This window comes from Cupressus sempervirens, chromosome 6 (genome assembly GCF_028749045.1).
Source record: "Cupressus sempervirens isolate cs-2001-9-10 chromosome 6, ASM2874904v1, whole genome shotgun sequence".
NCBI classification, from domain to species: Eukaryota; Viridiplantae; Streptophyta; class Pinopsida; order Cupressales; family Cupressaceae; genus Cupressus; species Cupressus sempervirens.
Window position 1 is genome coordinate 46,966,941 of NC_143123.1, and position 18,295 is coordinate 46,985,235.

At 35.4% G+C, this 18,295-nt stretch overlaps 1 protein-coding gene across 2 annotated transcripts in view; it reads left to right on the plus strand.

Annotated features, from left to right (window-relative positions):
* The window catches only part of LOC149551056 (protein TPX2-like), a 102,373-nt gene that overhangs the window by 80,177 nt on the left and 3,901 nt on the right, over positions 1 to 18,295 (plus strand). For both annotated transcript variants that reach the window (XR_016353279.1, XM_089789623.1), the window contains 5 exons: positions 9,257 to 9,331; positions 9,462 to 9,581; positions 9,699 to 9,865; positions 12,097 to 12,205; positions 12,301 to 12,360. Coding sequence is in view for 1 of the 2 variants with exons in the window: in XM_089789623.1 (XP_089645749.1) it covers positions 9,257 to 9,331; positions 9,462 to 9,581; positions 9,699 to 9,865; positions 12,097 to 12,205; positions 12,301 to 12,360 (531 nt within the window). In the remaining variant the exon portion in view is untranslated. The remainder of the gene's footprint in view (positions 1 to 9,256; positions 9,332 to 9,461; positions 9,582 to 9,698; positions 9,866 to 12,096; positions 12,206 to 12,300; positions 12,361 to 18,295) is intronic.

Below are 18,295 nucleotides of genomic sequence, written 5' to 3' on the forward strand. Positions count from 1 at the left end.
TTGGTTACACAGACTCAGATTGGGTTGGTGATATTGATGATCGCAAGTCTTGATGCAGGAGCATCCTAGGTGTAGGAGCAATCTTGCATCACCCAAAAATATTTCCTTTTAGTTGTTTCAATAAGGGTTATCTTAATGCAGAGTTGTTGTCTGTGGAGGCTTGCTACTTAGTGAGTCAGACATACGAGCTCGGAATGTTCTAATTTCAATGGTGAAGGTTCATTTTAGTTATATCAATTTGTCAGTGGAGTTTCATGGCCATATTATACGTATTTGTAAAGTTATTATAGATTTTCAGTGTGTAATTTTGGTATACAAACTTTAGGCTCAGTTTTGAAGGTCTTAGAGGCCCCGGATGAGGGCTGAAAACTCGATAGATAGGTGCTTACACAGATTCGACTTTGTAGATCATGAGTTGAGGTTTTCGAAAAGTGGTAATAATAGCCAATCGGAGCAACGGTTTGAGAGTCATGGTCTTCCGAAGTTGGGTTACCCGGAACTTCTAAAATAAATGATGAGGACTGAAAACTCAATAGATTGGTGCTTACACAGATCCGACTTTGTAGATCATGAGTTGAGGTTTTCGAAAAGTGGTTATAATAGCCAATCGGAGCAACAGTTCGAGAGTTATGGTCTTCTGAAGTTGGGCTACCCAAAACTTCTAAAATAAATGTCAAAAGCGTATTTGGTCGACTCGATATGTATTGTTAGGGTCTATCGGCCCTAGGTATTAAGTTAGAGTGTCTATAACCTTCTCGGGTAGCATAAAATTGCCTATTTAAAAAAGGCCCGAACATTGTCTAGAGCAGCTCTAGGTGATAGTTTGCAACTTTGTCTTGCAGATTACTGTAATGAAGGCGCCAATATTTTGTTCTCGCAATTGTTGTTGTTTCTTTGTTTCTATTATTTGTTTATGGTATTAAGGGGAGCACCCTTTATCAAGTCTACTTCTGGATTTGTCTTTTATCTTGGTTCTGGTCCTATCACATAGTCTTGCAACAAGCAACATGCTCACGCATTATCATCTATAGCGGCAGAGTACAAGGCAGTTGTGCTAGCTAGTTAAGAGTTTTTGTGGCTTCGACAATTGATGACAGAGTTTGGATTTCCTCCTGATAGTCCCACCTTTTTGTGGGGTGACAATCAAAGTGTTGTACACATTGCCCGCAACCCAGTTGATCATTAGCGGACCAAGCACATTGAGCTTCACATGCACTTCATCAGGCATCTGATTCAGGATGGCGGTCTGAATTTGGAGTACATTCCCACTGCTGAGCAGGTTGCATACATCTTCACTAAACCTTTTGCATCCTCGCAGTATCTTCAACTGCGTTCTTTGCTTCGGGTGAAGGAAGTTGTGCTTGGGGGGTCTCAATGATGAGTGCTTCCTTCCTTCTTTTCTTGCTATCTCTTTTTGGAGTAGGGTTTTTCCCACTGGGTTTTCTCTATTTCTCAGGTTCATAGAGATTTGGTTATGATTGGGTACCTCATCAGGTCTTGTTGCAAGGACCCAAGTTTTCTTTCAACATTACATTGTACTTTCCTTGCTCTTTCTGCATTGTTTGTAGCTGCATTGTTGCTCATCTTAAGGGGGGGTGTTAGAGTAAAGCATTAATTTAATTTAATTTATTACATTACCTTTACTCCCTTCTTAAGATTTCACTTTATGCACTTTGCATTTCCATTTAATAATTAATTAGTAATTATTATATGCCATTTACCTCTTAGGGTTTCCCTTTTAGGTTTTTCGATTTCCTTTTATAAGGATTGATGTTTTTGTAAATATCTCTCATTCTTTTAGTCTAATAATATAGTTTGCATATTCTCAGAGCAAAACCCTTGCCTCTTCTTTGCTTTTCCTTTTCTGTGACAGGTTCTTGCATACAGGTATTCTTCGGGCCTTGTGGATTTGTATTGTTCAAATCCTTCAAATTTGAGTTGTGTTTTGATACTAATCCTTTATTCTTTGTTAACTAAGGTAAATCTAAGTTAGGTTTTGCTGCTAATCATTTGTTTTGTGTAAACTGAGAGGCTAATCAAGTTAGGCCTTGCTGCTAATCATCTATTCTTTGTAAAGAGAGGCGAATTTGAGTTGGGTCTTTTTGCTAATCTTCCATTCTCTATAAATCGAGATGAATTAGATTTAGGCCTTGCTGCTAATAAAGGAGAATAAAATGAATCCATTCCTGAAAGCCATCGTATGAACAAGAATTGGAGCCAATCAATATTCGATCACCCAACTCTAAATAAAATCAATGCCTTGTCTAATTTAGGAACCCTCCAAAAAGCGCAGAATGTAAGCTTGCATAAGCTTTACCAACCCACCAATTAAGAATAGTATGAACAAAGTTGTGTAAGAGATGAAAGATTTGTGTCTATAGACTAATGTGCTTAAGGTTTTCAGTTTTCTATTTGTGTGTCCATCGTTGTGAAGTGAACAAGCAAGGTGTAGCTCCACTAATATCACAAATTGACACTACCACCCATCCCATCTACCTTCTAACCCTTGCATAAGTAAGGACTCAAGTTCTCCCGGAGCTCTTGTTAAATATGTGCATTTAATTACTTTTATGTTAATATGATAATATATTATTTTTATAATAAAATTGCATATGTACATTGTTAAAAAATATTATATATGTTTTTAATCTTATTATTTTTATGTAATGGTTTTCAGTTTTTAATTTTGTATATGAATTAGTATCTATTTGAGGAAATAAAAAAGTTGTATTTATCTAAGGTTAGTTATTTTGCAATTTTATATATATATATATATATATATATATATATATATATATATATATATATATATATATATATATATATATATATATATATATATATATATATATATATATATACCCACAGAAAAAAATTAATTTATATAAAGAAAATTTAGTCCCGAATTTTTTTTGAACTTTGCCAATGTTGAACTTCATCCAAATTTTGTTGTGTCTGAACATGAACTTGAAATCGAACCTTGTGACTTAGATGTTGTGTGTTAACTAGGCTTTAATAATATATTCGTTTATTTCAAATATAGGAGATAAAGTTGGCTCTCGCAACTATAACATTGACATGTATCAATAATGTAGATGAGACTCCTTGGTGCATTGCTTGTGAAATGTCACACTCGCCATTACAATGTGTTGATGCATCAGCCACTCATGGATCCCAATGAATGCAATGATAGTGCCGCTAAGTCTAATAGAGATCACGATCATTAGAATATTAACATGATATCATTCCAACATTGTTGCATTGAGGATGGCTTTTCTTGAACATAAGGTGTTGATCATGAACAAGATATAGAAGATAAAAAACATGCTGAATTTTTCTACTATTAGGATATACTTTTTGACGAATAAAAATGGGAAGAGTTTCATGTTCATAGTTGAGGAGGCCTTCCAACAAAGAAATCAGAGCCTTGTCACAACAAAAATTGCTCAGGTCAAGAATGCTTGTGATATTTAGTAAGAAGACTCGGATTGGCACTCATGTGATGATAAATGACGAAGGCACTTCATCAAAGAAAAGCAAAAAGCAAAAGTCCTCAACCATATACGACAAAAAAGGCTAAGCAAAAGAATTCATAGAAAATGATAATCAAAACTCTAGAATTCCAGATGTGAAAAAAGGAGATGCAAACAATGAAGGTATGCAAGCCACAAGAGCACGACAGTTGGGAAGAAAGTAAAGAAAGGCACAATTCATAATATACCTCTGTGTCTTGCTACTACACTTCCAAGCAGCACCACAACCCAAGTATATTCCATTCAACACGACACCTGTAAAGCTAGATCAAAACCTCCATGGCATTTATGCAAATTTTCAAGATAGCAAAGCATAAAGATAGATCTTTGGACCTCATTTATGAAATGCTCGCATGGCAACAAAAGTCATAGTGAAGAGTAGGATAGAGAATAAAAAATGATTAAAACAAAACCACGAAGTAGACAACATTGATAGACTTGAAGTGTATCTTGGAGCTACATTAGTCCCTAACCCATGTGGACCCCTTATGTGCTACATTATCTTTAAACAATAGTTTGCAAAAAACTTTATGATTGATTCTAGAGTCTCAATGGTTATCATTTCTTTGCAAATGATGAACTAGTTGGGCTTGCAAGTCACTAGGTTATTTGGAAAATGCTTTTCTATAGACTCGAGGGAGGTACCAATTTCATCCATGAAAGATCTTGACTTCAAACTAGTCAAACACCCATAAAAGGGATATAAAACAATGACAAAGATAGATATACCACTACAATACGTTGAAAGATCCCTGATGGATCTCTGCTGCAAATCTGCTGTAGATTTATTTTATTTTTGTTTTTTCCTGTTTATTAATGTTTTCTTGTAGAACTAGACGGAAATGCAGAATAGTTTGTTTGTTTTTGTGTTTTTGATGATTATTCCACATAGAAATGAGAAGTAACAAATGGCAAGAAAAGAGTCTGAAAATAAATAACAATATGCAGTAAAGTCAGAGTTGATACAAATCGTACCAAGCAGATCTCTGAATTAAAGAGCCAAATAAAAGATCCAGTACATTTCCTCTAACAATGACGCCATAACTGGCTGATGAAAACGGTTGATAAGATGCAAGATTCTGCTGCTGAGTAACCGATTTTTCTATGTATCCAAGTGTTGCAAATGACAAAGTACGGCTGCAAGAAATGGCAGTGTACGGCTGCTAGAATTCACCTCCCATACGCCAAAGAACATGCCCAACAAAACAAACTGTAGGCCCAAGCTGAAGTGGCGTCTACCTTCCTCCTGAATACTGTTGAAACTACTGACAAACCAATACCCAATGCTGCTGAGGGTTACGTCCCAGCCAGCAATTACCCTAGGGTTTGCGTCCCAAAATGCAAATCGCTCAAGCAGAGCAAATCTGAAAAGAAGTGTTTGAAAAATATGCATAATCATGAGAAATGGCGCCCATCTCCTTATAACCCCTTGCAAAGCAATTCGAACCCTAAAGTGACCCCCAATTGGCGTTGGCTATAAAAATGAATTAAATCTTATTTTAAAGTGACCATGTCACTAGAAAATGACCTTTTCCACCATAGTAATAAATCCGCTCACCGAATTGCCTTGAGACCAAAGAGGAAGATTTAGAGAATTTCAAGACCTTTCCAACAAGCTATCATAACATGGGATACGCATCCAAATGAGGCCAAAATTCCCTTATTACTCCAAAATGGCTATTAACTTAGCCTTATTTAAATATAAAACGCTAACTTAGGAAATATTAAAAATATAACCCAAATAGCCATAAACTGCCAAACTGACATCACAAACCATAAAATCATCCTGTCACCTGTCTGTGACTAAAGTCAGAAATCAAGGATCCATTGGCAGTCTCATCCCTAAAATCTAGGGATGCTCCTAAAATTTAGGAAACAAGCCCTATCCCTCTGAAACTGAACCCAAAGGGTCATCTCATGGAAACCCAGCCCTGGGCATGATCATACCTCCTAAAAAGTAGGAATGAACCCCATAAATGTAGGAACTGCCTCCTAAAAACAAGGAACGTCACCCAACTGATCAATACCCACCAGAAAACCAAGTCCCCAACACTGAATAACCATACTGGGTCTCTATCCAACCCTGTCAGCCTACAAGACCCCATAATAAGCTGACTCACATGTCTCTATTAGACTGAGCTAGAGTGGGGACATGACAGTGCTACATTATCTATAAACAATAGTTTGCAAAAAACTTTATGATTGATTCTAGAGTCTCAATGGTTATCATGTCTTTGCAAGTGATGAACTAGTTGGGCTTGCAAGTCACTAGGTTATTTGGAAAATGCTTTTCTATAGACTCGAGGGAGGTACCAATTTCATCCATGAAAGATCTTGACTTCAAACTAGTCAAACACCCATAAAAGGGATATAAAACAATGACAAAGATAGATATACCACTACAATACGTTATGTTTTTGCACAGAAAAAATTATAAAGCGGTACAAGAATATTGTGTGGACAACATGGAGTTGTTTGATGCTTTTCCATAGGTTGGGTCAAGAGAGAAAATAACATATTGGCTGATTTTCTTGAAAGTGTAGCCTTTAGGTCAGAGGATATAACGCTGGTTGGTATTTCAAGAGTAGAGTTGTTGACATAGTCTTTTGTATATTCATCATTGGCATATTTTTGTAGCATCATAAATTGTACACACTACTAAGTGCATCCAATTCCACACTTATGTAGTGCCCATTTTAGTGTGTATCCATTCCTCTATGCATTATAGTACTTTTGCTATCCAGTTAAGTCCTTGTGTATTATATAGCGGATTCCTAAATCTTTTTTGTGACCCTGTGCATTATTTAGTGGATTCCTTAAGTAGACAATGCTTTTATGTCCCAATGCATTATTCAGCAAATTTTCTTTGGAGACAATGCTTTCCTTGGGGCAATTGTCTTTTTTTGATGGGTTTGCTTGTGAACACTACTTTACTTGGTTATCCTTGTATGGGTTGACTAGCATAACATAGCTTGCTAGACTATCAATTTTCATCTTTGCATTGACCTTTTTTTTGGATGACAATGTGCAAGACTATATACTTCTCTTCATCCTTTTTTTCATATGGATAACCTAGCATAACATAACTTGCTAGCTCGTGGTTTCTTTTTTCTTCCATGATCTCATAGTGTTGCTAGTTGGTTGGATCATAGAGTTTTGTTTCATCCTTGATGTGTGCTCGTGCTCTTCCTATGGGACCGCTTGTTCTCTTGCAATAGCATTCTAAGCATGATACTAGTGGTTCACATAGGAGGGGGTTTACAAAGCCAAATCTCTAGTAACATGTTCGAATGAGAATGCACCCATAATGAAGTTGTAGAATTCAAAAATCAGCCAAGAAAACTACCTTCCATAAGAAAATGTTTGAGCTTGCATGAACAATGAGATATGAATGATATGTTACAATGTACTAGCACTTTGTTCATACAGGCAACTTACAAACATTAAATTACTATCCTCGATACAAACATTAAATGCTCAATTCAATATATATTAAATTCCTAATGAAACTATTAAATGACCTATGTGTCTTAAGAAAAGATGAGACATGGCCCCATTACAAACTGTCATCTAGATAATGACCTAGGAACAATATCAAATAATATGTTACATACTAAATTTGTGAATCTAACTTATGACAACTATGATATTGCTATCAGGATTTAACTGTGTGATTTTTGAGTCAAACTCATTGACCCATATTTCATGAGTAGTGATTCAGCATGAATACATCTCTCATGAGAATAAATGGAACACTTAGCACTCGTTGGATCTAGGTGATGCTCACAGGGGTGAAGCACCAGGACTTCTCGGGAGGTCACCCATCCCAGTACTACTCCAGCTTGAGTGCGCTTAACTACAGAGTTTCCTCCATAGTTAAACCCAAAGCTTGCAACCCCATTTGCAAAACCTTTGCCAAGTGTTGTGCCTTATGAACCATTCATTAGAAAGCCCCTTAAGCTCATCAATTGATAAGTAGGAGATAATTTCCACAGCAAGTCAAATTATGATATTGCTATTAGGATTTAAATGTGTGATTTTTGAGTCAAACTCATTGACCCATATTTCATGAGTAGTGATTCAACATGAATCTATCTCTCATGAGAATAAATGGAACACTTAGCACTTAGCAATATCATAATTTGACTTGCTGTGAAAATTATCTCCTACTTATCAACTATGACAACTAATTAACTCGTATTCCTAAGTTAGCAAGTGATTTATGCTCAAGGTACAAGACCTTTTGGGACATTATAATCACTCTAACAATATTAAGTGCCTTGTAATTATATTTAAGTTATACATACTGGGCTGCTTTAATGGATCAAATTGGCAAGCTAATTGCCCTCTCAATACACTCAGAATTCAGGCAGTTGGCCTAAGGATATCCAAACTGGCAAAAACAACCACCTGTATAAGATTTATAATTCACTTGATTTATAACAGACAAGTACAGATCAAAACTCAATATGCCTGCTATAATGTTTCTGCTGGTGCAAGGCCAACAATTGAAAATCATTGGATCATCCATATTCCATATTACCATTATTGTCTAGGTAATCCTGAGTGGGAATGTGCCTTTTTGATGATAGAATATGGAAAGTAGAGAACCAAGACAACTTGACCCAGATGCAGAGGACTGGGAGGATATTGTGTTGACTGAAGAGTTTATTCAGTTACAAGTACGAAATATTATGTATAGAACCTATGCATTATTTGATTTTTACTTTTTAGATCAATAATTTTTTGACACTAAATGAATAACTTGGAGAAACAATGAACTAGCTTACGCTGTCTATTCCAAATACTAAATAATTAAGTTAATTGATATTCTGAATTCATAGCACAGAAAAATAAGGGCATACATCTGCAGCTGGGATTATTTTGAAAAGACCACAAGACTTACATTGCGAACATTTTTTATGTGCACTCCCACCAAATTAAGCTTCTCTATCTTCCAAAGTTCTCTTGTTTTGAACTTGGAATCTTTGAGATCCATTTAGAAGTGTTCATTTTATGTCCATTCTAAAGCTAGTAAACATGCCTGGAAGCAACTTCTTACAATATTAAGGTTGAAAACATCAGAAGAGTTGGAGCAAGAAGACCTGGAAAATCTACCAGCATTCAGCACTGGAGGAATCAAGAGGAAGGTAGTGCAAAGCATAGGGATGCCTCCTATGAAATTTCATTTGACAACTATTGTTGACATCATTTTTTATTATACCTTTGTAGAGGTGCTGTAAAAAGGGGACTAGCGGAATAGTGTGTGTTAAAAGAGACCAAGCCACAACACGAGTGGTATTGATACTAGGTAGTGGCTAAATAGCCAACTAAAATGTATAAGTATATACAAGCGATTGAACAAAAAACTAAGCATCCCCCCTTGGTAAGATACATGTTTTAGTTTTGCTGTTTAGATGTTGCCTTGATACTCTGCTTTTCTATTTTTATTTATTTTTAACACTTATTAAATGGTGTTTGTTATAGTTATACCATAAGCTGATCCCTACACTAAGTTGACATTTAAAAAGTTCCACTTTACAGCACTAGCACATTCCAAAGATTGACATGCCCATTAAATTATGAACAAATATTCACTTTAATATATATTTTGTTCTTCAAGAAATAATGTATGCTTTGAAATTCATAATCATCCATAGATATCCTTATTTTAAAAATATTAAGATTAAAAACACTTTACTGCTTTGTGCTTGTTTGATCAGTTATTAGTAAAATCAGAGCCTCAGTTTCCACTTCGGCAGGGTACAAAACCTCAACCTTTTAATCTTGCAACAGAGGTTTGTGTTTCCTTAATCACCTTCCATTTTAGATATTCTTTGGTCTTTTTCAAAGACAGCACCTTAACAGCATTGTAATTCTTTGGACTCACATGATACATAGAATATACTTATGCAATGCACATTTCAGGATCGGGGAATAGAAAAAGGGAGAAAGTTCATCTCACAATTGAAAGAGAATGAACAAAAGGAACGAAAGGCTCGGATTCCAAAGGCCAATCCACTTCCTTATAGTACTGATTCTCCAGTAGTATGTGTATGGATTACCTGGAGTATGAAAAATCCCATGCTTTTTAGTTCTTTGTAACATGTGCATGATTGTTTCCATATCTCTGTCTCTTCTATGTCTCTTTACATGTGCATGCAGATCCCTCCAAAGCCACAACCAAAGGAATGTACCAAGCCAGAACCTTTCAAACTTGAGAGTGTAATAAGACATGAAGAAGAACTTCAACGTATAATGGAGGATCGTGAAAGATTCTTGAGAGAAGAGGCTGAAATGAAGAACTTCAGAGCAAGGCCTATTATGAACAAGTAAGATATGCTGCCATCAAATGGCACAATATCAGCAGATTTCAGTTTTTGCAGAATACCTTCTGATTTCTCACATTTAGTTATCGAACAATTTCCTTTCTCAACAAGTGATCTAAAATATCAATATGCTGTGTAATGTGTTGTGGTTTCAACATTCTTTACAGTCTATTCCTCCTCTACTGTTTTACGTTGAACTAGTAGGAAACAAGCTATTGACAATTCCACAACATTAACTAACAGCATTATTTGCAAAACCCCAATAGATGAAATTATGTTGCGGTATTTGCAAAATCAACATCTTCATCCTGTATATATTTAATAGACCTCATTTACTCAATATAGCTCTGCCCTGCAGTAGAAAATTCAATCATTATATATGGTCATGAATTAAGGTTATAGGTTAAGCCTTAAGGTAATGCACTTGAGCGTGAGTTCAATTTTTTTAATGATATAGGTGGTTCCATATTGTTGTGGTTGTTTCTAATAACACGCCTCATATGGAGAATGGTTTAGAGTTGTGTAGAACATTAGACTTGGTAAGGATTTCTCTCAAATGTCCAATGCACTTACTTTTGAGTTTTTCGTATGCATCAAGAACTTCAGCATTGGAAGTGAATTTATTCTAATCCAATGTTCTTTGAGTGATGTACTCTCTGATTTTAACAATACAGGGGTGTTTACTTCATATTGTTTGATGTTAAGCTAATAACCAACATATCTGCTGCCTTTCTTAATCATGAATTTTCACCATGACCTATGGAAGCCTCTAGTTTGTCATCACATTATCCACTGTAGTCATCCTTTATGTGAGGAGTGAAAATTTAAAGTAAATAATAAAACTGATGGGACTTAATTGTAGATGTAAACAAAGTTATAGGGAAGGAGAAGAGTCTCCTGGAGACTTTGGCCTGTCCTAAAAGTGATCATGGCCATTTTTTTCTGAAGAAGGATTGAGGGCAGCACATGTACTCTCCTTGGTAAATGATTTTAACTTGAATGAATATTTATATCTGATACTTTGTCAACCTGATTTATTTATTTTGTATCGTGGTTATGTCAGTAACAAGGGGAGTAGGTGAAACATATTCCTCGGGCTACATGTTTTGCATACGTAAGACAAATGAGAAATATGAAAATACAGGAATAAAATACAAAAATATGAAATGATACTACTTCTGTTTTGGAGGAAAGTAAGTAATACAAACAGAAGAAGGTAAACGCCTTTGAAATAGATCCCCATTTAATATGCTTGTCTGTTTTACGATTACACCAAGCAGCTGAATTGCCTGTAAGTAAATGGAGGTGATAGGCTGTGGCCATTTTAATAGTGCTCTTTAGATATTGTGGTGAAAGTTTTTCCCTGCCTGTCTGCATCTGGTATATTGATTGCAGCCTTCAAACATGTGCATGGTTAGCATTCAAGAAGTCCATTACGGTGTTTCTTTCTTAATCCCTCTATTAACAGGTATTAGAAGGGCAGCTTTAGAATAATTTATGTCCTAGCGCACAACAATATAATCATTCAAAGTGGTAGCAACGTACATCAGAATATCTGGAGCTGATGCTCCATCAAAGCCAGTCCCTGACCATGTGGTAAACTTGAGGATCACTACAATTAGTAAAACATTTCTTGCTGATCTTTGTTTACGTTGATAGTGTTGTGCTTTCTTGATTGTTAATAGAGGGCAGAAGACATGCCAATTAAGCTGTTTCAGATGAAACTTGGCATGATTATTGTTAATTGCTATTCTTTTCTGGATTTGATTGTGTAACTTTTTTTGTATAGACGTTTCATATCACATTCTGTGATCACTACTTATGCTCTTTTATTCATCCTAATGATGGATCACAGAGTGTGATCCGAAACGTTGATGCAAAAAAAAGTTACACAATCGAATCCAGAAAAGAATAGCAATTAATTTCATAGATTGTGGAAATCTACTTACTCTTAATGATTAATGTTGTTTCAATTTTTGCAAATGAAAGAACAAATTTATTACCACTTATATTCTTAGTCTTAAGATAGGGCTGTCTGCCTCAAAAGCAATTTCCAGGCTTCAACTGTTACAATTGTTTTTTGCATAGTCATTAATGAACTTCTTAATGAGGTCTTTGGACATCCATACATGTCTTGTGATTAAGTATCATTCATTGGCAAATAAAGACCATGTGTATTTTGTGATCAAGTATTCATTGGAGAATATTTATTATTTATTTTGGTGCAAATGCAGTTTCACCAAAAATATTTATAAGAAGATTAGAATGCCACTTACAGAGGTGCAGGAGTTCAACTTGCGCGTGGATGATCGTGCTATTCAACGTGCAGAATTTGATAGAAGGGTATGGTGTGATAAGCTTATTAGTTGGTGGAAGCACATGCTGAATGGATGATATGTTTCTAATGAATTATTTTTACTGTGGGAAATAATACGCAGATAAAGGAGAAAGAAAAATTGTATATGAGACTTAAAGCCGAGTCTGAAGCTGCAATGAAGGTTAGGGATTCCTACTTTGATTTTTGATGTTCATTTCCATTTTAACTATTTATTTGCTTGTCTGGCATTGTACGAGTACTTTCTTTTTCACAAATATAACATTTCTATTTTTTAAAAGTTCTATAATTGCCCCTAAAACATGTCTCCGGAGTATTGTCTAAATTGTCTTTTGGGAGTGGTAGTGTTCAGTGACAGACACACGAGAATATCAAAAACCCGAATAACTAATACAGTTATTTTATTTTTTTTCTGGGAAGTCTTGCATTTTGGGGAGGTGATCATCCAAGCTTGAATTTACTTTCAATAAAAAGTGAAAATGTGATACTATGCCAAACTTTGTATTACTCATTATACTGAAAGGTATAATTTATACTGTAACAAGATATGTTAAGACACGAGTGGATAGCAAAACCAAATATTAAACAGCTGATATCTGAAAAAATAAAATGATATGAAAAACAATATCAGGCTATGATATTTTAAAAGCTATTAAAATGTTTTTTTTTTAAATTACATATATATAATCTCCAGACTACACTCTTTAAGATTTTATTTTAGCATTTCCCAGTTTTTAGCAATTAGTATCCTGAAGTAATGAATTAATGAAAACTACTATTAATTTGCATATATATTTTACTGATTGCACCATGGTAAAATAGTGTTGTTGGGTTTTCACATCATCGCCTCAAAATTTTGGGGACACCCTTTTTCCTCGGTTGCCTTAGCAAGTTTTTCGGAGTTGTCCAAAAGTTTTCGATTTGAAAATTTTACACTTAGGATGCCTTCGGGCTAGGAGGGATGTGGTTGGATTTATTTTTTCACCCGATGCGAAACTTGATTTTCCGGAACATGTAATTTTATCCTTAGGCCAAACAAATTTCAATAGCAACATTTTTTTCGATGGTTAGAACAATATTCGGTAGCATAAAATTGCAAATTTTTGGGCTTGGGTTTTGAAAATTTGAAATAATTGTATAAGCTTGAACATTTTCAAAATGAATTTGTTAGATTTTGTCATTTGGGAAAATCTTGAATTTTTCAGTGAAAAAGAAAATTTTGTGATAGCGAAATTGAAATTGGAAAATCAATTTTGAATGTCAGAGAAATGATTTATTTTGGTTAAAAATTAAAATTGCGTTGCAAAATTGAAAGTGGATTAAATTGCAAAATCTCATTAAATTGGTTGAAATATTGCCTAGAAGATTTTTAAATATTAAAGGAAATTGGAAAATTAAAATTCAAAATGAATTTTAGCTAGCTAAATTCGATTTTTAATGATATTTTAATTGTCAAAACGTTGTTAAATGAAATTTTTTGCATCTCCTAGGCTTTCCTTGTTTTATTTTGCATTTTTTTATCACAACCGGCAATTAAATGGGCTAATTTCACTATGAGCTAAGTGATTTTAACATGGCATTTAAATCTGGGCCATTAATAAAATAGTAATTTAATTTTTGCTTTCCTCCAAGCAAATTGGCCAGCTTGGAGGGACAAGGAAATTTTGGTATAAGAGGGGTTCCCTCCTCTCTCTTTTCCTCATTCCATCTTCCTCCTCATGTGTTGAGTAATTTTTCTCTAGAAGGGTAGCTTGCAGACTTGGGCGATTAATTTGGGCAGATTTTTCCTTGCTTGGCGTCATTTTATTCTTCTTCCGTCTTGGGCGAATTTCTGCCATATGAAATTTTGGAACAGATCTGAATTTTCTCTAACTTGGGCGATTTGTTTTGAAGTCTGATTTTCTTTCCAAAGGCTGCAATTTCAATTTCCAGATTTGGGCGAATTTGTTAGTAAAGAGACTATGTGATCCGAGGTCTGATTTTTGGAAAATGTGGGCGATTTCAAGGGGACAAAATTCTGAGTTTTGCTAAGGCATCATTATTTGCAAGGAGGATCGAATTTTCTAAGATCTGATCCAAACTTGAAGAGGGCCCGGTCATTGGTAAAGACAAATTTAAGGTAAAATTCTATTCATTCTTAGAGGTGAAGATTGGCTTAAAGGCGGATTCTACTTCTTGTTCTTGTTTGGTTTGTTTCCCTTATATTTCTTTTGCATTCATCATCCACCATTTCATCATTCCATTGATAGGTTGAAGTTTGGAGAGATAAGTGTAGATTTCATGATAGGACACTTGGCGAGGAAGAAATAAGCTAGACCACCCTAGGTTGAAGTTGGGAAATATAAGTGTAGTCCATCCTAAGGTAACAAAGAGGCAGAAATAAGTGGTAGTCCCACCCCTAAGTTGAAGTTTGGAGATTGATAAGTGTAGAGATAGGACTTGGCGAGGCAGAAATAAGCTAGATTCCATCGATAGAAAGAAGGTTGGAGATCGATAAGTTTAGTCCATATCATTTAGAATGAAGGGGCGGAAATAAGTGTTTAGGATGGTAGATGTTAGTGCAAGAAAGAACCCAAAGGGAATGAATACCAAAAAAGACAAGACATGATGCCTAAGACCACCTTCTTCTCGAAAATGAGGCGAATAAGTGATACCAATATCGGTACAATGAACATGATACAATTGAAGAACAGATTGAAAGGACAATCCCCCATAGCGAAGAAGATCTACAAAAGTGGAATTGTACATGTGGCAGCTTTTTCTCCTACCTTGCCTTGTCCAGAATTGGTAATGGAGTGTGCATCCTGATTTGATATTGTAAGTCCATCAGTTTTGATGAAGGGAACAGAGTGTTAGCCAACATAGATGGACAAGTGGTCGAAGAAGTATTTAATATTCCCCAATATAAAAGCATGAGAGTGGTAATGATGGATTAGGCAGCTAAGTTATTTCAAGACAACCAGAAGGCTTACTTCATTCATCTAAAGTAGAATTGGCTACACGAAGGCAAGAAGGGAGTCACCAAGTCGTCAAGACTCACCAAGTCAGATTTCAAACCAGAGTACGGCGATCTTATTGTGCTTCTCAGCCGAATCATGGGGGTGGCTCAAGGTATGCAATTTGAGAACTGGATGTACTTCTTTATTGATGAAATTGAAAATGGAAAGAGAAAATTTGATTGGGCTAGGATTATAAACGAAAATTTAGAGTTGCAATTTAGAACAGTGCAAAATCAAAAGCAATTCTATATGGGATCCTATCTTTTCTATCTAATTGTGAGACTATATAAAAATCCTGGACTTAAGGCCTTAGGAGTTATTGGCAATGGATTAGGGCAATGTTTGGTGCATGAGTGTTGTCCACAACTTCATTTGCACGACACCAAGGATTATAAGAAGTTTTATGATGCCTTTTCCATGGGGATGGTAAGGATATTGCAAGGGACACCTACTAAGAGACTCTCATCGGAAGCAAAAGCAAAAGTTAAGAAGTATGGGAGTTGGATCATTCAATTTCCACAATTCACATACATTAGAGTAGTAGGAAGTACAGTTTGTCCCAAGAGACTTCCAAGTTACCCACCCTACAAGGTAGTTTTGATGGAGTTGGCTAGGCAACTTGAGCATTACGACAAATGATGAAACTTAAAGGTGAGATAGGGATTACCTTCTCATTTGGAATTGGCAATGATAGTTGCCCCAATCCTATCGCCTTTGCAGCTGCAGAGAAAGAATTAGAATGGTATCATCTAGGATAGTACAGAGCAAGACAAGGATTCGATCCTAACGGTCTTATCAAGGCATCTCATGGAAATACATTCAAACATGTTCCTACTATAGAGGATTTCTGGGCCAATGCACAGGATGAATTTCATGTGAGAAAGCTAGCTTTCTCAAAATTGTCAGTGAACATGATGAGGGCAATCAAATGGAGAGACCTTGATATTCCCGATCAACTAGAAGATGATGAAAATGTGCTAAAAGAAGATTATGATACAGTGGATGGAACGGAGTTTAATCCAGTGGATTGGGATGATCGTCAGGATCCTTCCTTGGAGGTAGTTACAAGGACAATTGATCTACACAACAAGTCGTGATACAATGGGAAGTTAAGAAAATTACAAAGTCAGAAGGTATACCTTACTTATGAGAAGATGAAACTGGAGAAAGGTCTAGCGGAGTCAGTCAGACAAAAAGTTGAAGGCAGTAGCCAGCAACAAAGAATAGTTAAGAGCAAGAAGAGAAATTTGGAGGTTGAGAAAAGTAAAGAACATCAGGAACCTCCAACAAAGAGATAGAATTTGGATCAAAATTGGATGAGTTGGGGAAGGTTGCCATCAAGAAGAAACAGTTGGGCACCCTTGCCTCCCTCAATTCCTTTATTGGATATGCGAAAGAATATGAGAAAGATCATGAGAAGATACTGCAAGTAGCAAGCAACATGATGAATTCAGCTGAGCTCAAGATGAAGCATACATTTTGCCCTCCCATGAAGGAAGTCAATGACATGCTAGCCAAGTTCATCACTTTGTCTAAAAGGATGAAAGAAAAGGGTAGAACTATATTAGAAGATCATTTGATGTAAGCCCAAGTGGCAAATTCTCCTTCTTGGGTAGGATAGGTGTCTGATTTCGATTGGCTACCATTTTGGTGTCTTCCCATTGGTTGCCACTTTTCTTTTTTTTCATTGGTCTATTGATGAGATGGCGTCTTCTCATTGGCTGATGGGGTGGCAACCCTAATTAGGGTTTCTAGGATCCAGTCTGGATCATTGATTTTGCCTCTTAATCTCTACCGTTGGTTGTAATTTTGTCCTCTATATAAGGCCATTTGCTCTCATTTCTAAAGGGTTGAAGAAAATTGTTGTTTAAGCTAATACAGAAATTGCCTCTCTTTATCATTGTTGTAACTTGCATGGTGATTAAGAACATTTGGTGTTATTGCATGGTTTCTACTTCCAATAGTTAGAATTAGATTTCCTTTGAAGTTGTTAAAGTAGAATTTATTTCAAGAAAGTTAGTAAGAGTAAGAGTAAATGGATAGTTGCATGGTGATATTTGTGGATGTTTGATAGGGATCTATAACTAGGCCACTAGGATCCTAGCGGCTTGGTGGGAAGCCTTGCGTGGTAATCTAGTCTTTTTCTCTTGAATCATTACATCTATGGAGGTAGAGTTGCTGGTTAGCTTTCATTAGATTCAATCCCCGTCCATTTGCTAATCTTTCCATTCATAGGAGTAGGAGTAAAATAGCAAGTAGTTAAGTAGTCGGATTTCATTCTAAGAAAGTTAGGAAGGTAAAAGTCATTATAGCATTATTGCCCCCATCGTCACGACCCTCAACATTATCTGGCACTAGACCCTCCATCATCACCACCATCAATATCATCTGGCACTCATACAAAATCATCACCATCACACTAGAAGTCCAAGTTATCCTTGAATGAACAACGTAAGGACGCCTACGTGATTACCAGCAAATCACATCGATATAGCTGAGTTAGTATGCATAGGTGTAAAGAATATTGGAGTTTTTCTCATGTCTTCATGAGTATTAACTTTTCAAGAGAGGAAATGAGTGTTTGATATTCCATATCAAGTATTCAATTGCTATGTGTTATGTAGTGGTACAAAACTGACATCAACAAATAGTTATTAGCATCTTATACACATGTGTGCTGAATATAAAAATCGGTTAATCATAGTAATATAATGATATAAAAATTTAAAATTAATTAATTATATTTTTTATTTATATAAAAATATTTTGATCTAATTAGTATAAATATTCGTTTTGAGGTACTATCAATCTTTGTAACAAATTTAATATCAATTTTGAGGTACCTATCAATCTGTGTAACAAACTGAAATTGCATATATAAATGTTTCAAGATTGATACCTCTAGCTATCTTTCAGATAAATGTATTTAGGACTGCTTATTATCACCATCTTTTATATAGATATATTTAGGACTGTTATCTCTCACCATCTTTTAGATAGATACATTTAAGATATATCTATTTTAGATATAACAAAAGCCAAAATATTAATAACTCAAATAAATTAAGCTTGTGAATTTCCTTGTAAATGACTTTGTTT